The sequence below is a fragment of the Coregonus lavaretus genome (genome assembly GCF_964263955.1).
Source record: "Coregonus lavaretus genome assembly, chromosome: 30".
Classification (NCBI taxonomy): Eukaryota; Metazoa; Chordata; class Actinopteri; order Salmoniformes; family Salmonidae; genus Coregonus; species Coregonus lavaretus.
Window position 1 is genome coordinate 17,996,677 of NC_140017.1, and position 23,103 is coordinate 18,019,779.

Consider the following 23,103-nt stretch of genomic DNA (forward strand, 5'->3'; position numbering starts at 1 on the left):
TTTATTACACATATAGTAGTATATATTCTATAATATTCTACTGTATCTTAGTCCATTCCGCTCTGTCATTGCTTGTTCATATATGTATATATTCTTAAATGCCATTCCTTACTAGATTTGTGTGTATAGGGTATATGTTGTGAAATTGTTAGATATTACTTGTTAGATATTAATGCACTGTCGGAGCTAGAAGCACAAGCATTTTGCTACACCCGCAATAACATCTGCTAAACACATGTATGTGACAAATAACATTTTACTTGATTTGATTTGATTTATAGTTGTAGTGGTGTAGTAATTGTATTTGAAATGCATTTTTGTTAAGGTTTTACGGTAGGGCTAGTAGTAATTGTAGTGGTAGTGTTGTGGGGCTGTAGTAGCAAAGTAGCTGTGGCTGCAACAGCAATCATACGAGTAGTGGTAGAAGTAATGAAAGATGTGGCGCAAGGAGAGTAGGAGCAGTAATGGCTGTGATAGTACTTTAGTAGGAGTTGTATGGCCTTGGGGTTCACGGCATTCATATGAAGTGCATGAAAACCCTTTTTATTACTATGGTTTTATTATTGTTATTGTTTCGTACATGTATCACTTTCCAAATGCGCTTAAACAGGGGCTGAATTGGGACTATGTAGGTGGTGGAAATGTTATTTTTTTCTATGGAATATATTCAATTTCGACTATCCTGTCTACCAACATATGGTGATAAAGCTCAACAATCCCCAATTCAACCACTGGCATAAATATACAGATGTAGGATCTTAATTTTAGCCAGTTTGCTACAGCAAGAAAATAATCCTGCATCAACAGGAAATAGGAATTATTATGTGGATTATAATTAATAGATATGTACGTAGGAAGACATTGTTCGTAAGGAAGAATCACGTCTGAAATTTCGAAGTGTAAATTACAAACTTCAGAATCCTTTTTAAACCTCAATACACTACACATTTTACATTTCCTGCATTGCAGGAAAATTCTCCTGCAACAGGGTGAACAAATTAAGATCCTACATCTGTAAAGTAACTATTTATCCCACTATAAAGAGACCATTATCTGTATTCTGGTGTTTGGTATGTAATGGTTTTATATGTATTTGTATACATTTGATCAATATAATGGAAACAGGTGTTTTTTTTTTCAGAAGGAGCTGAATTAGATATATGCACAACTCAGACCTTTTGGAATTTATTGGAGATTTTCTAACTAAAATAATCAAGATAAGCACACAGATCTCAGGTTAGGATTCAGCTAACCTCGTCCCAATGCTCCGGGTCAACAGAGAGAGAGCCGGCTGGGGATGAGGTTAGGATTCAGCCAACGGTAACATTAGTCACGCCAATATAGCCACCCATGTTCTTTATTTCTGCATTTGTGTGCAATTCTAATTTAGACTGGTTGTCTCGAGGCTTTGTTGACCAACGAATAAGCTGATAACTGATACGAACGCAAGCAGCTATACGTTTGTTTTAGTCTTGCGGGAGGATGGTTGTTCAACAAATGATGGGCTGTCACTCACATCTTTGGGTTTAGTGATGCCTGAGTTTATAAGATGTTACACTTCTGAGGGTCTTCAATGCTGAGCTGGACATCTTGTGGTGAAGACATTAATTACTGCCCAGAATATTTTTTTTCTGTTCAGGTTTCTGTCTGTCTGATCATGTGAACAATGTATTATTTTTCACAACAATAAAATTGATAGTCTTTACTGATCTAACTGCAATTGTAACTGAATGGACCTCCAAATGTGCTATACTATCAATACAAATGTAATCACATTCTAGCGACTCCCTCTTTCTCTCTCTGATCTGTAAGAATTGTGTAAGATTGCCTCATACTTTCAGAGGCCCCTGTAGTATAGATATGGAGAGGTTTCACACACCCTCCTAGTGGTGGTTGATGAGATTGGGAACTTCTGTTGTCACTGCAAATACCAGTCTTCCTCAGTGTGCCTTTGGCCTCTGGGTATGCAGTAGATTAGTACTTTAGCTTCATTCCAGTCATGATTGTTGTATTGACCGTTATGTAGAACTATGAGACCAACAGATTGTTGATGTATGTTTGTTTGTATGTATGTCTGACCCTTTCTGTTTTCCTCCCTGACTTTACACTAGAGAGTATGATCTCCTACTACCATAGTGACTGTTTGCAAGCATTACAGAAATTGTGTTTGTGTTAACATTTACATTTTAGTCATTTAGCAGACGCTCTTATCCAGAGCAACTTACAGTTAGTGAATACATATTTTTTTTATACTGGCCCCCCGTGGGAATCGAACCCACAACCCTGGCGTTGCAAACGCCATGCTCTATCAACTGAGCTACATCCCTGCCGGCCATTCCCTCCCCTACCCTGGACGACGCTGGGCCAATTGTGCGCCGCCCATGAATCTCCCGGTCGCGGCCGGCTGCGACAGAGCCTGGATTCTAACCAGGATCTAGTGGCACAGTTAGCACTGCGATGCAGTGCCTTAGACCACTGCGCCACTCAATAACTATTTCCCTGTAAAATGTCCCATATTTCCCTGAAAAACACAATACTTTATTGTGAACAGAATCTTTACTCATTTTCATCATTATATGCGTAATCAATCATTACTGTACATGCCTCTAGTGGTGAAAAATAGATGTACTTACTCTCCCTGCAATGCAGCCAACCAGACCAGAGGGAGTGAAATATTGATTCAAAACAGACATAGAAGGGAGCAGTGGCGGCTCCTGAAAAAATTCTCAGGGGGGGCAATTTTTCTGATGATTTAGGTGACCTACACACATTTTAAAAAAGATATGTCCAGCAACAACATGAAGACAGGGGCAGCATATAAGTCAATACCAGAAGCATTTATTGACTGATCTCAAAAGTGTTGGCTTACCAGGGTTGGTGGAGCCCTCAGTTTCATCTTTGCCTCGCAAAGCTAACTCAAACACTCCGCAAAACTTCACACACTGGATTAGCCGGCTGAGGATGTGGCGGTTCTTGCTAATGTCGTAGTAAATATATTTGTTATAGTGAATATGGAATATGATATGTTGAGTAAAATGTTGTGCTAAGATCTATTTAGGTCAGGAGCTGGTTATAAGTTCTGTTCCTATCCAATAACAATGGACAAAAGGGTCCTATCTTGTCAGCCTTGTCAGCAGGTGGCCAAGGACAACACCCACGCCATAGGCCTCTCAGTTCTTCCAACTCACGAGTTCTTGCTCTGAGGACACACACACACACACACACAAACACACACACACACACATCATCACTGTTAAACACACACACACACACACACACACATCATCACTGTTAAACACACACACACACACACAAAAATCCCCTCTCTTAGGCTGAACATTTGAAGACAGAGAACCCGACTCAGAGCCAATGCAACAGTGACAGTAGCCTGGAGGGGACCTCGCCCAACTCATCAGGACCAATCAGAAGATCAGAACTACTAGATTCAACCTACTTCATTTATTGCATAAAATGTCTGCACACAATGTTTCGGGGCTCTCTTCAGATAATAATATGCCATTTAGCAGACGCTTTTATCCAAAGCGACTTACAGTCATGCGTGCATACATTTTTGTGTATGGGTGGTCCCGGGGATCGAACCCACTACCTTGGCGTTACAAGCGCCATGCTCTACCAGCTGAGCTACAGAAAGTGGATACTCATGGATGCGCATCGCAATTGTAAAATGTCAACACAATTGGAGACACCACGTCATTTTTGGAGACATGTTATTGACAGTAAACTATTGTAGATGCGACTGCTAACTAAATAAAACATTTTAGCTGGCTAGCTAATCATCTTAGCTAAATGTGGGGCAAACAATTCAGTTATTTACCGTTAATTTGAGGGATTGGGGTGAAAGAAATCGAGTTACATAGTGATACTTTACGATATACTGTATTGACAATATCGCAATATTTTAGCGCTAGTTGGCTGTACCTGCACCAAAACACCATTATTGTTCCTTCATAGCTTGTTCTCAATCTTTTCACATTGGGAGCCAATTTGTTTTCAGCACTTTTATTTCCATGACTGATCAAAACTCGTTCTCATGGCTTTCTGATCCCTCTGCAACAGACATATGGTGCGCAATAAAATCACAGTATCGAATCGCAATACGTATAGAATCATGAGACTCGCAATGCTGATGCATATATCTTATCGTGAGGTTCCTGGCAATTCCCAGCCCAAGTTCATTTGCCACAACAAATCTCTTCGCTAGCAAACGCGATGTCTTCTCCAAAACGGCAATGTGTCTCCAGCAATGTTTACTTTTTTGACGTTCTATGGCATCTCCACTTTCCAAGCATATATGACCACATGTAATATTTTGGTAAGTGATGCAAATAGTGAACTATGTAGGGCCAGGATGTAAAATATATGTAGCTGCAGCAATTTCTCTTATCTGATATGGTAAGTAATGGGGCTTAATTTATAGCTCCCTAAGAGTTTGACGAACGGGTCCGTGCACGCGATTCCAGATATCTTTACCTCTGAATAAACTGCCTTTATTATACCATATCCACCCTGTCCAAAGTCTCTACTTGGTCTCAGTTCTCCAGTAAACTTGTGATTATCAACACTAACCTCATCGTTGTGGCGGCGGACAGCTAGCCTGTATCCCTCATCAAGTTGAGTGGCAATGTTATTTTTCCGTTCGTACCAATTTTTGGAAAATCCTCGGGTGTAGGACTTTCCGCCTTTAGTAGAAACCTGTTGAATTATTAAATTTGGTCTGGGAGGTCCTAATTGTTTCGTTGCCAATTTATCTTCATTTGTTCGCCGACAAAAAGGAACTTCTTTCAAAGACACAATCCGCTCTTTTCTCAGTTACGTTCATGGTTACGTTACGTTACGTATGACGAAAGTGCGTAAGTGCAAGCCCTCAGACACCCATAGAGATTGTATTGAAGGCTCTGAAATTTGAAAAAAATAGATTTTACATTAGAGGCTATGAGAGACTTCTGGGCGATTTTCAACCTGACTGAAATCGCCCCAAAAGGGGGGGGAGCCATTTGAAGCACGACTTTAGCCTGATTCGACATTTAGTGGCAGTGTGGCACTGTGGCAGATCAGACGTATAGATTACAACACTGATAACTACTGTTGCCGTGATATAATTGATTAGAAAAAAAATCCCTTCCTTTTCCCGTTTGGCAGTGCGTCGCCCATATCGCCCTATTGAACAGGCCGCCCCTGGAAGGGAGGGGCATCTCGCCTTCCTACTCTTGTCTATCACTTTGAGACTACAGCCCAAATAGAATGCATAGTCTATTGGGATATGAAGGAATTGAATAGGTGTATACAAAATGGTGATACAGTACTACACCTAACCTTTCTATCGGGGTCAGGGTTTCGGCCATATTGCTACAACAATCTGATTCCTTCAGAACTATACACCGACATATTGGCAGGTCGAGATGGATCCGCGATAGCCTGGTGAAACCAGCCTGATCGCAGCGTCCACCCTTCTGTAATATGTGGAGTGAAATAGAATGGTGAATGCAGCAATCACATTGGTTCTACCAGACTAGAGCCGCAGATTATGAGGACAGCTTTTACCACGTACGAGTTTGAGCGGGTACCTTTCGGTCTGTATAATGCCCCTGCAATGCCCCTTACCACCCCATTGGGTTTCTACGTGTTTGAGCGGATACTTTACGGCCTGTGTGATGCTCCAGACACAGCGGTGTCTGGGCCGATGTTGAGACTCCCTCTCGATCTACCTTGACAACGTTGTCGTTTATTCGCTGGACTTTGACAGACATCGAGTCCACCGTTAACAAGTCTTCAAGAAGATACATTAAGCTACATGACCAAGGCTTGGAAATCCTGCCCTCTGTGGGTTCCACAGGAATGGGTTAAGCAACACTGATGTAAACTGTGTCTGACTTCTATAATAGTGTAATAACAATGTATTGTAATAACAGTCCACAAAGAATAAATGATAAAAACATAACTAGTTTATTTGGCTGCAATTTACCTGATATTGACCAGCTATCGTCATCTATCAAACAAGTTGACCTGAATTCAACACATATTCATCAAATAAGATTCTCATGAAGACATGCCCAACAACAATTTATTGTTGTGTCAACAGGTGATTGTTTTTTTCGCAAAATACAGCCATTGAAAAAAAGCAAGATGATAAAACAGTGAATGCCATGTATATTTTCCCCATTATGTAAAAGTGGACAAACATCCTGAGTATGATTAAATATTTGAGGGTAAAGCTCTGTAGAAGCTGTCAGCTAATGAAACTAAAACAGTTAAAGCATGACATGAGAAAATGCTCTATGGAAATCATTAAATCGGGAAGCCATATAGTTAAGAGAATATTGTCATTTTCAAATAACAATCAATCATGCTTTTTTAACAATCAAACATGCATTGGGTACTTTAGCAAGGTCTTGGTGGTTTCCTACAAGTTCTACATCAGCATTTTAGCAATAACATGTTCTAGTAGTTTGCAGCATTTATTAACGAACTTTTCCACAGCATTTTAAACATTCCTTCTTCAATCCCTTATACCAAATGAGTGGACAAAGCAAAAGGGTACTTAAATGAATAAATAAAACAAAACATACAACATCACAGAATAAAGCTTCCTTCCTTTATGCTGCCATTGTGTGTCAATAACACAGACATAATTCAATCGCTTCTATTACTGTTAGAAAATGACAGTAAAACGGTCAATCAATGCAAGCTCAAACATTACAAGGCTATAGGTGCAGGTCAGTGTCACAGTGGTCACGGACGGTTTAGTTTCCTCCTAAATTCACTAACTAGGACCTGAAGTCATTCAGGGAAACATTTGGAAAGGTACATTGTGTTGTTTATTGTCTGTAACAATAATAAAGCGATTATATTATTTTATTTTTTAGAAAAACTACCAAAATCATGCAACTATAATTTTGAACAAACAAGTGCTGTTGATGTGAGTGCTGGTGTTGTGGGTGGGAGATTAGGCACTGGCATCTTGCTTTAGGCGTTGACTACGTGCCTTGTAGACCTCAATTAGTACATCTTTGACATATTGAATCTCTCGTTCCACTGACTCCGCCTTGTCGCGGAGCTCCCGGTTCTGTCCCTCCAGCCCATGAAGCTCCTCCTCCAGTATGTCCAGGTCCGCCCTCTTACGCAGTCGATACCTGCAGTTTACAAAATACCAGGGTCAGCTTGCACCTACCGTTGGAACCCCCCCCTTTTCCCATCTGTCCGGAAAACCCTACCACAGGACTTTCTGTATCTTTGTCGAAGCTCCCTTGACTTGTCTGGGTCACTGAGCTACAGAAAGCTGGCAGTTCAATATCAGTTGTCTCTAAGAGATAGAGACAGCTAGTGACATGAATTTAACATGGACATGTTTTCCCACCCTCATCCCTCAACTACTAGATTTCCAAGATAGCAGGACCTATTAGAAGAGTTCAGATTTCATATTTCATAAACACATGTATATCTAAGCAATTATGGTAGCACTATCACACCAGTGAAATGCCACAGTGATCCCATTCAAACCAGAGATGAAGGTCTACAAAAAAAGTTCTGATTTTCAACTTTAAAAGATGAGTTTCCCCGCTGACTTAAAATGTGCACAGACGTTTCTTTGGTCAGACTCTAAAGAATGACCAAACATTCTATCATCACAGTTTTTATTTAAACATTATAACACAGAGAAAATCAGTACATTTTTCACAACATACCTGTGAGCAGCTGTTTTGTTCTGGTCTCTCTTCTTCTGCTTCCGTTCTCCGGTATGTCCTTCCAGAAGGACAGCGACAAGGCCTGGTTTGAGGCAGCTCAGGGAGCATGGATCTTCCTTTAGCCTCTGTGCTGCTTGCCTGTGAATGGGCGAGCCCACCATTGGCACCTCGCTCTCTCCTCTTGACAGATATTCGTAGCTTTGGTCTCCAAGGCATTCTGGAAAGAGGTAGTGGCCATGCTGGGGCTCTATACCATGTACTTGTGTAGGCTCTTCGATTTCACCTATAAAGCTATTATAAGGCTCTGTATGAGCAACGTTCAGGTGGTGGTGGTAATAGCCGTCGTTTGCCTCTGGCTCTTGAGGAATAGTTCCAGAGAGTCCACCATCTTTGTTGCAATGCAAGACCTCCAGCCCCATACCATCATAACCACTGCCACTAACCTTCATACCATGGATCAACTGTCCTTCTCTCTTGGGGTGGGTATCGAAGGACCCAACCATACAAAAACCTCTGGTCATCTCTTCACTGCAAATAACGTCCTCTGTAAAACAATAACTTTCCTCTTCCTTCAACGATACACCTCTGACTTTCTTTACACTGCCAATGCTCTTCCCAACTCTCTTCAATGTAGAACAGTGGTTAACAGCCACCTCTGTGCTTCCTGAGTAACTTCCTTTGGCACTCCAGGTGTCATGCTCAAGTTCCTCTCCAACTTTGTTGACACCATCTGAAACTATTCTTCGGCAAGTATTGTATGAACGATGATGATAGTTGTATGGGGCTGGTCTCTCTATTTTGTGTCTTCCAATGGGACCACCACAGAAGCTCACCCGGTCAAGTTCTTCTGTTGCCAGGGTAACAACCAGTGGGCTGGTTTCTGATTGGTTGCCACTGTACGAAGCATAGGGCAACTGGTAGTAAGAATGGGCACCCATTGCTTGGGCGCCTTTGTCACATTTTGGTGATTTGTCCAATTTGGTTGAAGTCGACTCAGACCGGAAGTAATCCTCAAGCTGAGTAAGCTCCTCTTGCAAAAGAGAGGTCATGACCTCCAAGTCAGAGTGCACCTTAACATCATGTTCCAAGGGTGAGGGCGGCGAAGATGAGCTAGAAGAGGATTCAGTAGTCGACTGGAATGAAGACAAATCAACTTTTTCCGTCATCCAGTCCGTCTGACCATCACCTACGAAAAATTAAATGTACGTTACAAATATTGAATTTAAATGAACACAAAAATGTAATTTAAATTAAATGAGGATTTTAAAAAATCTGTCCTTTAATTTCAGACGATAAATGATGATAAATGTAGAAAAATCTCAAAACGAAGACGATGTTGAAAAAAAAGAACAAAACATATCCTTGTGAAACGAACCGATCATTTGAAAATGATTGAACGCCATCGTCTTCATTGGTAAAATATCCACTTAGCTTAACTCACTTTACGACTTTAGCTTGTACTGCAGTGCGGTTCCTCCTGTAATGTGGAAAAATAAAAAAGCGTCTTGCCGTAACTCACCAATTATGTGCTGTCTCTCCGATAACTCCGCCCCCTTCCTTCCCCAGGATTGGCTGTCGTTAGCTTGTTGGGGAGAGGGAATGATGAGGTCGACCGTGCAAACAAGAGGAATTTTCCTGCGAAGGATCGATGCCGCCATCGTGTCTTTTATTTCGGTCAAAATTGTGAAATGCACTAAGTGTGCGAGGGTTCAAGAGAAGTGTCCCTATGAACAGAGTGCTGGGAGCACTTGAAGACCTGTGAATGACAAAAAATACAAATGAAAATAATCAACAACTAACTCTACTCCACACCCAAACACCCCATTTCACCCCACTGCCACACCCCCAAAACCACCACACACTAAAAACACCTGTTCAAATTGTACAATTATCAGATAGTCTTCACAGACCAAAAATGGTTGAAGATTCCTGATAATTGCATTTTACATACATAAACCAACATCTCAGTTTTCACATTATGAAACTACTTTAGGAAAATAAGTTAGGTTAGGAAATATGTTTCAGGGCTATATAACACTGTCTCTACGAAACCTCACTCCCCTCATAAAATGCAACAATAATATCTCAACAACATATCAAATTGTATTTGTTATAATCCATATCACAGTCCAGGAGAGCAGCGTCTACAGTATAGTAAACAACTTTCATGTTAGTTATGTGCCTATGTGTATTATAGATCAAATACTAAAAGTATTCTTATAAAGTATTCTTATTTTCCTCTCATTCCAACTATTGTTATATGTTAATGTTTTTAACATATAGAACATTTCTACATTTGAAAAATATAGATTTGACTAGTAGCCCATTGATAAAATATTTTTCAGTGGCAGTTCTCACTTCTGAGCTCAGTAGGCTACTGTAAAACTGTAGATTCAAAATATCTCTATTAGACTAAAAGGTCATTACACTAACCCCAACATCATTTCAGAAATGGTTAATAAAACAATTACAATGTCAAAACTAACATATTCAACACATTATACTTCACAACAATAAAGAGAACAAATCATTTCACTTACCCCATTATTTCTCAATAGGATAGTTCTTTGGAAGTGCGTTGCAAATGCAAAGCACAATAACTAGAGTGACAGTGAGGTCAATTTAATAAGCCATATCGTCCTAAGAACACTTCATATGGTGTGTTATGAAGAGATGAGTTGCAAACATAAAGTTTAGGAATCTGCTACTTCTTCTGGAACTCCTAAAGCCGGACCGTATCACACTGTCACAAATCAATCCGCAGTTTACATTTCACCCCTTTTATCGCGTCATATCCAAGGGACTTTCCACGGTCTGTTATTTTCAAAAGTCATATTGTAATAAAATGGAAAGAAAGCGATGTAACTTTAAATTATTTACATTTAAATAATAATATATATTTACATTTCTACAACCACACTTGGGTTTCAAAAACGTAATTCACCTCTGCATCATGGTATTTTTATGGATAATATTTCGGAGCTAATATCTTGTTAGTAAATAAATTGTCCCCAACAGAGAATGTCTTTCATAAAGCCTTCTGTAATAAGGGACTATTTAGTCTCACACCCGGGAGGAAGGATACAGTCTTGTAGTCGAATGTGTAGCTTTTGTTGCAGCCCTGTTGCATCAGATACGCAGGGGATTCGACGAATGCTGTAAGATTGTGGGCACACTATTGGTTTATCTTGGCTAAACCTCTTATTGGTCGATTATGAATTGTCCAATGATTTTTAATTGTCATAGATCCAATGTTACTTTGTATACGTGCGTACAAGTAGTAAGGAGATAGAGGCCACCTGCCACTTTCAGTATTTATTATAAATAATAATAATAATATGCCATTTAGCTGACGCTTTTATCCAAAGCGACTTACAGTCATGCGTGCATACATTTTTTTTGTGTATGGGTGGTCCCGGGGATCGAACCCACTACCATGGCGTTACAAGCGCCGTGCTCTACCAGCTGAGCTACAGAGGACCATTATATCCTCCATAAGACATGACCTCTTGAATAATTATAATAAGAAGGTTGCAACCTATAACTTTACAAATGAGCAACTTCTTCTATAAATGTCATCCACTTTAGTGTATTCAACCAGAGAAAAACTTAGTAGGCTACCAGCCATCCATTTCATCTCAACTAAAATAGTCAAAATGCTATTAAAAATGTCTTATTACCAAATTTTGTTTATAGAATATTAATAAAAGTATAATAATAATTCCAAAGGGCTATATGGTTAGAAGGACAAAAGGACACACAGGAGGTCAAAGCGGCTTACACTTGACTTTATCTCTCATTTGTACAACAGTTACACCACTCTCGGTCTGGAGTTGCTATGCATTTTCCTCACAGAGAAACCAAATGCTGATTGAAGCGGCCATGTCTTCCTGTTGCTATAGTAATAGGGAACACTGCCCCCCTTTTAAAACATGTTTTTCAGCATGTCTGTTGCCAAGGGTTTAAAAGAATCCCCTTACCTCTGTGCTTACAATGTTCTTGTTATTGCACGTGTTGCAGCTTTTGTGCACATAACCTCTTAATTATTTGCATTTGTAATATGCGTGTCATGAATTTCATGAAAACTTCCTGCAGTAGTCTGACCTTTCTACGTCTATTCTTTCTCGACGTGTGTAACCTAACCTGCAACCTCTATTCTATTCTAATATATTATAATTTTACTCTATTCCATTCCCCAAATAATGCAGAAAACTGGAGATAGTATAAGACCCACGTTTTTTTGTTTTTTTGTTTGTTTGCTTCATTCACAGTTTCTATTTCTGACAACATTAACCATCTGATAGCAGCAGAAACGCCATCTGGTGTTATCAACAACATTGTTGAGGAATGTAGTCCACTTGCTATTGTAGTCCAATTGTTATTGTATAATTTCTCTCCAGGAGACCAGCACTAGTAAATTGAAATGGAACTATTATAATCATATGGGAGAGTACTGTTGCTTTTTGAGAAGTTCTTAAAGATTTGGAATAATGGAAAAATGAAACACGGAACACCAAATAAATACTGATGCATGCTATCACAAACGGATGTTTGTGTGTGTGGATGGTGACAATATGCACATCTTTCCCATTTTCATTTATGGAAAATAATACAAATAATATTTTCTGCTGCAAAAGCATTGCCCCTTTTTGAGCATAATTGCCTTCCATTATTCTGCAACTGCTGTACAAGAAGGTTTGAGATATCTGACCCTACATCATAGAGAGAAATGCTTTCAAAGGAGGGCTTGCACTTCGCAAGTATGGCACATTGGTAACAGTTACAGCATAGTTTCATCACCAGCTCCCTACGAATCCTGCTTACATTAACTTTTCACAGGGATTGGCAACATGGGAAGCAACACTACAGGTTCCTGCCAATTCAGGGACACTTTTGAAACCTTTAATCCACCCTCCCTCCCACATGACTTGTGTTTAAGATGTCATTGTAATGATTCAATCCTGTACTATAATAAACAATGGAACTGCTTCCTATACTTTGTATGTATAGTTTGTCAAAATCATCCTTTACGGAAATCAATTTGTATAGAATAATCCAGAAACATTTAATCAGAGGCAAATTTGCAAAGATATGACATTTAATTTGATTAAACCTTCTTGAAAGTCAATCATCCCTGAGGAAGCTTGGTAGGAAGAGGGACTGTCATCCTGTCATCCTGTCATCTTATCATGCGGATAGTGTGCTGCATTGTCAAATGTGGTTAAATCACAAGCTGGAACTAAGAGCTTCATCTTTTGTAAATCTGTATGACATTCAGAAGAAGAAATAATCTCTGTGTTGAATTAATACAAATGCTCATACATTACTTACAAAAATACTTTGAATCATATTGACCTTGAGCCTGAATATCAATACCATAACATATTTTACCCTGACATGGACGGTAAAAGTAGATTTTTTTAAATTGTTCACTGGGCCAAAAGCATCACTTTAGGATATTGTATTTTAAGTTGGTTTAACAGTATTTCATACATGCTGTGCTTATTTCCTGTACACAAAACGTGAATGATGGTGGGAGAACAAAGTGCAGTGTTCTGGAAAGTCTGGTTTGATATGCTTTAGGATATGGGTTGAATTTGAGCAGGAAGAGTGAAGTAGAGGCTAAAGACAATTTTTAAGCATGTATTTTAAGGCAAGGCTTCTCAGGTTCTCATTACATTTAATTTCAGATCTCATTTCATTTCATTAATCATACCTGTGACATTTTGTTCACCTTCATCTTAAGCTCTCTCACAGTCACCTTCAGTCATTAACTGATAGTGGCTCAGATTGGGGAGGTAGTTAGTATCCTATGCTCCACAGCCCTGACTATGAGCTGACCAGGAACAGGAGAGCTAAGGCAGCAGACCACAAAATAACTGTAAGTCGTTCTGGATAAGAGCGTCTGCTAAATGACTAAAATGTAAAATGTAAACGTAAAACATGCATCCCAAATGGCACCCTATTCCCTATATAGTATACTATTCTTTACCAGGGCCCATAGACTCTAGTCAAAAGTCATGCACTATTTAGGGAATAGGGTGCAATTTGGGATGCAACTACCGTTTTGTCTGTCATGTAAAAAATGACTGCATGTCAGTGAGAGACAAGCAGTACATCAACAGGACCTGGGTGGAAGACTGTAGGATGAGGGAGGAGGGAGACACTACCCTCACCTTCACAACACCAGCCTCTGGGATGACAACAGTATTAATGCTTCATCGTTGTGGAGCCCGATTACAAGCAGTCACTATGGGAAGATCACTAAGAAATTAACAAATCCTAGACATTAGTATTTCAAAGGGAGGACATGAGGGTTGCAGTTACATGTTCAGATAATGTTACTGGATTACTGAATCTTATTTGAGTACTGCAGTTTCACATAACAATATGGGTTCGAATAGACAACGATCCAGTGATTTCAAGCCATTGTAGTTTCATCACGCCAAGGAATAATAAGCCTTTGATCTTAGAGCCAAAGGGAACAAGTGTTTTACAGTATTCAAATAATGTTCTTATCTCTCCCTCAGCAACTTACTTACTCCCACCCGACAATCTATTGTGAATCCCACCCTGAGAATATTTGTGGAGTGCCAGTCCACTAGGGGTTATCCTGAGGGATTATAGATACTAGATACTGGATAGGGAACCCAGAATGGGTATGAAAGAGCAACAGGGACGGTCCTCAACAGCAGTACTGCCATGATCAGTCGCTCCTCCCATGACAACAGGGGCCTTTTGAGCCTCAGCAGCAGTCTGGGTCTATAGGGAACTAACAGGCAGCAGCAGCCAGTGTCATCCACAACCACAGGCTTAATCAGTCCCTCATCAACAGGCCAGCCACGTGGAGACAAATCTCCCCAGTCCCCACACACAAGTGCGTCCGTATGGCTTCTGTATACAAAAATTAGATAATGTGTGCTCTGATGAAGATTCGTTGTCAAAATGTGTCAATGAGCGTTTGTTTTTGTCACTCTGATCTTCAACATTTTGATGAAGATGCAGCAGATTCAACTCAATACAGTTGAGTTGTAAGAGCAGGATCACTTCAGAAGGAGCCTCATATAGAGTAGACTTGTCTTAGCCTCATGAGGTGATTCAGATACTGCAATACAATACCCTTGCAGATACTGCATTACAATATTTGGACATTGCTCATCCAAATATTTATCTATTCTTAATTCCATTCCTTTACTCTAGATTAGTGTGTATTCTGTGTATTGTTGTGAATTTGTTAGATATTACTTGTTAGACATTACTGCACTGTAGAAACACAAGCATTTCACTACACCCGCAATAACATCTGCTAAACACATGTATGTGACCAATAACATTTTATTTGAATTAGATATTGATCAGTATTAGATATTGACCAGAAAGTACTATTATTCTTACATCATTTAAATATATTAATCTATCAAGTACGCAATGATTACACAAAATGAGCCCATCCCAAAAATGAAGAAACACAAAACAAGGATCCCTGCCAGGGGTTCTTGATATAATACTGTGCTTGAGTCTGCTGCCCTCTTCTGTTACTTGCTGTAGATGATTGTGAAACTGACACATCGTCTTCAATACATTCAGGAGATCCTCGAGTACCACCTCTCTCAATTTTGTTCTGTTGAGAAGAAACAAATTATTTTCCAGCAACAACAATTAAGAGCACACATACCACACACATACTGAATTGTCTGTGTGTGTGTGTGTGTACGTGCGTGTGTGTGTGTGTACGTGCGTGTGTGTGTTTGTTTGTGTGGTGCATGTGTGCGCGTGGGTATGTGTCCCTGCGTGTGCATCTTCAAGGCAGAGTGTGGTGTTGTGGTTCACAAGTCTGTAGGAGCTGGGCGTCAAGCCAACAACAACTCTAAGGGTCACAAAGTGCTCTCTTCTCAGGCCCCATCAAGGGTTATTACTGGACAGGGAAATAGGAACAAATCTATAACACACAGTGAACGATTGGCAAATGTCTTCTAATAAATTGTATACTGGTTCACATTTGATATAGACAGTAGGATGTCTTGAGAAATGTTCATAGCCCTAGAACCGTGTAATAATATCCTGTCCTATCAGACCAAAAGAATGTAGGAGCATGCAGCCTCTTGGGGAGAGGCTTTTCGATATCCGTTGGTAAATTCCTCTGTTTACCTCCCAATGTCTGACTAAGTGCTTTCTGTCTCTCTTCTCAAACCATAATTAGGTGTGCTTGCTGAAAGCCAAGCACAACTTTAGAAATGTTTCATACTTATTATTAATGTGGTTGCTGAAGGCAAGACCACAAGATTTCTTACATAGTCTTATTATTTTTATTTTATTTTTCTTCTTTAGCCCGCTCTAGAGCTTAAAAATTGTATCTATGCATATGAAACCAACTTTAAAACGTACCGATGGCCCCAACTTAGATTGTAAAAAAAAACTTTAAAAACATTGATAGCATTTCAACTTTTAGAACAACAATATATTTTTTAATGATCTCCAATGCATTTCAATGGCAATAAAGGGGGCCATACAGTGTGTTTACACTAGGAAGTGGCATTGTGCGGTGAAACATAGAAAGCCATTCACTTTCAATGGAAGGAAAGCTAGAGAAGCGGAGTGGGCAGGGAACCGCTGAGCGAAGCGAGCATGGGTGAGGGAGCTGAACAGGGCGGGACTAAAGTTGGGGAAAGCTCAACTTTATGCAAATCCTCTGCGATATCGTGACGTGAGTGACTGATCAAAGCTCACGGTAGCTTCCAACCCTTACTGGATTGGCTGACAATGGCTGTTAAATAGTAGCACTACTTAGCTTGCTTGATAGCTTGTTAGCACCCACATGAAGGCAAGGCTAGCGTGGCTAGGTGAGTGCCACTTCTATAGTGGAAATGCTCTGACAGACTTCAATAGTAAGAAAAATCTCCTCTTTCACCGTTTAAGCTATCAACTCCAAACCAATGTTGAGATGTTTAGATTTTATACAGATTTTGAAACTATATATACTTTTAGAAATATAACCATTTTAACATTTGTCACATGCGCCGAATACAACTGGTGTCGACTTTACCATGAAATGCTTGCTTTACCGTGAAATGCTTGCTTTACCGTGAAATGCTTGCTTTACCGTGAAATGCTTGCTTTACCGTGAAATGCTTGATACGATTGTGATATGTTGTTGTCTCACCTACAGTAGCTATCTTAAGATGAATTAACTAATTCTATGTCGCTCTGGATAAGATCGTCTGCTAAATGACCAACAATGCAGAGAGAAAAAATACAATAGTAACACAAGAGGAATCAAATAAAATACACAAGAATGGAGGTATATACACAGACTACCAGTACCAGATCAATGTGCAGAGGTACGAGGTATTTGAGGTAGATACAGTATGTACATGAAGGCAGGGTAAAGTGACTAGGCATCAGCATAGATAACAATAAGACCATAGGAATAAAGTGGTAGCTATTCAAAATGGTCTTGCTCCTTGGCCAATAAACTACAAGACCAACTTAAAAACGTTCAGGCTATCCTAACTTCAAATTCTCTAAAACCTTTATAAACAATTACAATTTTGTTGTTGCATAAATTAGCATAAAATGTAAATGCCAGCCATGAGAACACAGTCGTAGAGATTTTGAATGTTACTGCTCTTTTACCATTTCAGCTACAAACATTAAAACAGCTTCCTATAAAATGTTATAAACATTATGAATTATGTTTGTTTAAATTTGCACAAATTAGCATAATATAACGCACCAACAGTAATAGTAACTCTTGAACCGTTCTAGCTATAGACACCAAAACAGGCTGTCCTATCCTATCAATCAATAAATCAATCTTTCCATCTATCTATAGTTTTTCAACAATAACCATTTTAAATGAGCATTTATACCATTCATACCGCACCAACAGATCCATAGATGACGCAGTCTCTATTGCACTCCACACTGCCCTTTCCCACCTTGACAAAAGGAACAACTACATGAGAATGCTGTTTGTTGACTACAGCTCAGAGTTCAACACCATAGTGCCCTCAAATCACATCACTAAGCTAAGGACCCTGGGACTAAACACCTCCCTCTACAACTGGTTCATGGACTTCCCGACGGGACACCCCCAGGTGGTAAGGGTAGGCAACAACACATCTGCCACGTTGATCCTCAACACGGGGGCCCCTCAGGGATGCGTGCTTAGTCCCCTCCTATACTCCTTGTTCACCCATGACTGCGTGGCCACGCATGACTCCAACACTATCATTAAGTTTGACGACGACACAACGGTGGTAGGCCTGATCACAGACATCGATGAGACAGCCTATAGGGAGGAGGTCAGGGACCTGGCAGTATGGTGCCAGGACAACAACCTCTCCCTCAACGTGAGCAAGACAAAGGTGCTGATCATGGACTAAAGGAAAAGGAGGGCCGAGCATGACCCCATTCACATCGACTGGGCTGTAGTGGAGCGGGTCGAGAGCTTTAAGTTCCTTGGTGTTCACATCACTAATAAACTATCATGGTCCAAACACACCAACACAGTCGTGAACAGGGCACGACAATGCCTATTCCCCCTCAGAAGACTAAAAAGATTTGGCATGGGTCCTCAGATCCTCAAAAGGTTCTATAGCTGCACCATCGAGAGCATCCTGATTGGTTGCATCACCGTTTGGTATGGCAACTGCTCGGCACTACAGATGGTAATGCCCAGTACATCACTGGGGCCAAGCTTCCTGCAATCCAGGACCTCTATACCAGATGGTGTCAGAGGAAGGACTTAAAAATGGTCAAACACTCCAGCCACCCAAGTCATATACTGTTCTCTTTGCTACCGCACAGCAAGCAGTACCGGAGAGACAAGTCTAGGTCCAAAAGGCTCCTTAACAGCTTCTACCCCCTAGCCATAAGACTGCTAAACAGTTAATCAAATGGCTACCTGGACTATTGGCATTGACACCCTTTTTTACGCTGCTGTTACTCTCTGTTTATTATCTATGCTCAGTCACTTTACCCCTACCTACATGTACATATTACCTCAATTACATCGACTAACCTGTACCCCCGCACATTGACTCGGTACCGGTACTCCCTGTATATAGCCTCGTTATTGTTATTTTATTGTTAACTTTTTTTTACTTTAGTTTATTTAGTAAATATTTTCTTAACTCTATTTTCTTAAAACTGCATTGTTGGTTAAGGGCTTGTAAGTAAGCATTTCATAGTACTGTTGTATTCGGTGCATGTGCTGGACCAATTTTATTTTATTTGATAAATGAACATTTATGATGGAATCCCTCCTGAGTTATTGACTGAATTTTGGGCGCAAGTGGTAGCTATTCAAAATGGTCCTGCTCCTTGGCCATTTAAGCTACAATACCAACTTCAAAATCTTCAGACTATCCTAACGTCAAATTCTCTAAAACCTTTATAAATTATAAACAATTTAATTAGCATACATTTGTATAAAACTTCATGATTCAATGCCAACCATAAGAACAAAGTGATAGACATTTTAAATGCTACTGCTCTTTAACCATTACAGTTAAAAACATTAAAACAACTTTAACATATTCAAAACTTTATAAACTATAACAATTCAAATGAGAATGACTTATTTGAATTGGTTATTGGTTTATTATGCATGAAGCTTGGCAAAATTATTACTTCAACAGTGTGCGCCCCAGTCAGTTATTGGCTATGAAACTACGGACCAATGAGGGCTTTCCAAACCTTACAGCAGTCAAATCAAAAGAGGGGATAGTCCATAGAGACCAAAAGCTAATTAACTATACATTTCGTTATTTTTACTCTAAACTGTACTCATCACAGGTTTAACATGATGATAATGATTGCACCAGTTTTCTAAATAATTTACAACTCAGACATCTCCCTAATCCTGCAGCATCTCAACTAGATGCTCCAATGTCTTTGTCTGAGCTTAAAGAGGCAGTACAAAACTTGAACATAGGAAAATCACCAGGCTATGATGGAATCCCTCCTGAGTTTTTGACTGAATTTTGGGCGCAATTGGGGAAGCCACTATTAAATATGATCCAGTTCTCTGTGTCGGTCATTCTCGAGAGATGTAAACAGAGCAATTATCTCGGTTTTACTTAAAAAATAAAGATCCATTAGAATGTGCTCACTATCGACCCTTATCACTGTTAAATTCAGATGTTAAACTATTTGCAAAATTAATGGCTCGCAGACTTGAACCTTACATGACAAATTTCGTTCATCACGTTCAAACTGGCTTTATGAAAACTTGTCTGGCTTCTGACAACATCCGCCGTCTGCTACACATCATTGACACAGCTGCAAATGTGGAACTACCTGCTGCTGTTCTTTCACTTGATGCCGAAAAGGCCTTCGATCGCCTTGAATAGCACTACCACTGGACAGTACTCAAACGAATGGGCTTTGGAGATTGTTTTATCAATATGATCAAAGTACTGTATTCTAATCCATCCACTATGGTGCTTACTGGGAAATTATGTTATAAACAATTCCCCATTGCCAGAGGGACAAGACAAGGCTGTCCTCTCAGCAGCTTACTCTTCGCTTTATCACTAGAACCCTTGACTCAGGCATTCTGTCAGTCCACACATGTTCCTATAACTGCTCACAACTCTTACCAATATAACTTCCTTTATGTGGATGATATTTTATAATATATGTTGGAGACGTTCCTCATTCTCTTGCTGTCCTTCTCAATATCTTTAAAAACTTCAGTTCAATCTCAGGTTACAACATTAATTGGTCAAAATCCGCACTATTACCGCTGAATGAAGAGATGTGGTCTACCTCCCTGTCCCCTGACATCCCAATAATATGCCATTTCAAATACCTAGGTATTGACATCTTCCTGTCCTTACAGATCACCACCAATTTTAATAGTGTTTTATAAACAAATAGAGTCAGACCTGCAAAGGTGGTCTCAATGCTCAAATTCAAGCTCTTTTCAGACATGCATTTCCATCGTTAAGATTAACATGCTTCCATTGGTCCTCTGTAGCTCAATTGGTAGAGCATGGCGCTTGTAACGCCAGGGTAGTGGGTTCGATCCCCAGGACCACCCACACGTAAAAATGTATGCACACATGACTGTAAGTCGCTTTGGATAAAAGCGTCTGCTAAATGGCATATAATTATTGTTATTATAAACGTTTACAGCTCTATGATTCCCCTTTCACTGCTGTTGGGATATTGGAAGAAACTGCACACTTTGATCTCCAAATGTACACGACCAGTCAAAAGTTTTAGAATACCTACTCATTCAAGACTGGGGCCTCACTGCGGTGGCAGTCAGCGTTGGCTTTCTGACAACACAGGGCGCGTTGGAGGTGGACGTGAGCAGCGTTCCACGTCTCTTCCGCGTGCCGAAACCAGTCATCCACAGCAGGAGCCTCGGTCTGGCTCTGATGCCATGGTGCCAGAACCGGTTGATAACCTAAAACACATTGGAATGGCATTAGGTTAGTGGAGGAGTGACGGAGAGAGTTCTGGGCATATTCGGTCCATGGCAAGAACACCGACCACTCCCCCGGCTGGTCCTGGCAGTAGGAGTGTAGGAACCTACCCACATCCTGATTCACCCGTTCCACCTGCCCATTAGACTCAGGGTGAAAACCAGAGGTCAGGTTGACGAGACCCCCAAACGTTCCATGAATGCCTTCCAGACCTTGGATGTGAACTGGGGACCCCGGTCAGACACTATGTCCTCTGGTACCCCGTAGTGCCGGAAGAAGTGTGTAAACAGGGCCGCCGCAGTCTGCAGGGCCGTGGAGAGACCGGGCAGAGGAAGGATGCGGCAGGCTTTGGAAAAGCGGCCCACAACGACCAGGATGGTGGTGTTACCTTGAGAGAGGGGAAGATCAGTAAGGAAATCAATACTCAAGTGGGACCATGGCCGTTGTGGAACTGGTAAAGGCTGTAACTTACCCGCTGGGAGGTGCCTAGGTGCCTTACTCTGGGCGCACACTGAGCAGGAGGAGACATACACCCTCACATCCTTAGCCAAGGTAGGCCACCAGTACTTTCCGGTCAGGCAGCGCACTGTACGACTGATACCTGGGTGACCAGAGGAGGGGGACGTGTGTGCCCAATAGATCAGACGGTCACGGACAAGACCAGGCACGTAGTGAAGCCCAGCTGGACACTGAGGTGGAGATGGCTCTGTGCGTAACGCCTGTTCTATATCCGCGTCCATCGCCCATTCTACCGGCGCCACAATGCAGGAGGCTGGGAGTATGGGGGTGTTGTCTCTGGGCCTCTCCTCTGTGTCGTACAGCCGTGACAGTGCATCTGCCTTCACGTTCTTCGTACCCGGGATGTATGATAGTGTAAAATCAAACCGGGTGAAGAATAGGGCCCACCAGGCCTGGCGAGGGTTCAGCCTCCTCACTGCCCGGATGTACTCCAGGTTACGGTGGTCCGTCCAGACGAGGAAAGGGTGTTTCACCCCCTCGAGCCAGTGCCTCCACACGGTCAGGGCTCGGACAACAGCCAACAGCTCCCGATCACCAACATCGTAGTTCTGCTCCGCCGGGCTGAGCTTCTTGGAGAAGAAGGCACAGGGGCAGAGCTTGGGTGGCGTGCCCAAGCGTTGAGACAGGACCGCGCCTATCCCTACCTCGAACACATCCACCTCCACTACAAACGGTAGTGATGGATCGGGGTAGGCCACTACCGGGGCTGAGGTGAACAGACCTCTCAGGTTACTGAAAGCCCTGTCAGCCTCAGCAGACCAGCGGAGCAGGGATGGCCCACCCTTCAGCAGAGATGTGATGGGAGCTGTGACCTTGCCAAAGCCCCGGATAAACCTCCGATAGTAGTTGGCAAAGCCAATAAAGCACTGCACCTCCTTTACCGTGGTTGGAGTCGGCTAATTACGCATGGCTGAAATGCGATCTCCCTCCATATCCACACCTGAGGTGGTAATGCGGTATCCGAGGAAGGAGACGGACTGTTGGAAAAACAGACAATTTTCTGCCTTGGCATAAAGGTCATGTTCCAACAGTCGGTCCAGCACTTTGCGAACCAGGGACACATGTTCAACGCACGTAGCAGAATACACCAGAATGCCATCAATGTAGACCACTACACTGCGAACAAGCATGTCCCGAAACACCTCGTTCACAAAGGACTGGAAGACGGATGGAGCATTCATCAAACCGTACAGCATCACCAGGTATTCGTAATGCCCCGTGGTTGTGCTGGATGCTGTCTTCCACTCGTCCCCCTCTCGGACACGCACCAGGTTGTACGCACTCCGGAGATCTAATTTTGTGAAGAAGAGCGGCCCATGCCTTGACTCGATCACAGATGGAATGAGGGGTAGAGGATAACTAAATCATATCGTCCCCTTGTTCAGTGATCGGTAATCAATGCAAGGGCGCAGACCTCTGTCTTTCTTCTTCACAAAAAAGAA

General features: G+C 41.3%; 1 protein-coding gene across 1 annotated transcript; it reads right to left on the reverse strand.

Moving 5' to 3' along the window:
• Positions 1–5,943: 5,943 nt before the first annotated feature.
• LOC311105427 (uncharacterized protein) lies at positions 5,944–10,448 on the reverse strand. Its single transcript, XM_084147578.1, has 4 exons — positions 10,244–10,448; positions 9,223–9,459; positions 7,704–8,889; positions 5,944–7,151 (listed from the first exon to the last, which is right to left on the reverse strand). The coding sequence occupies exons 2-4, from the start codon at positions 9,359–9,361 to the stop codon at positions 6,965–6,967; spliced, it is 1,512 nt and encodes a 503-aa protein (XP_084003704.1). The 5' UTR covers positions 9,362–9,459; positions 10,244–10,448; the 3' UTR covers positions 5,944–6,964.
• Between the last annotated feature and the right edge of the window lie 12,655 nt (positions 10,449–23,103).

Coding starts and splice junctions, on each gene's coding strand:
- LOC311105427 (XM_084147578.1), bottom strand. CDS start 9,361: ATGGCGGCATCGATCCTTCGCAGGAAAATTCCTCTTGTTTGCACGGTC. Junction 8,890..9,222: donor GGAGAGACAGCACATAATTG/GTGAGTTACGGC, acceptor AATTTTTCGTAG/GTGATGGTCAGACGGACTGG. Junction 7,152..7,703: donor AACAAAACAGCTGCTCACAG/GTATGTTGTGAA, acceptor TGTAAACTGCAG/GTATCGACTGCGTAAGAGGG.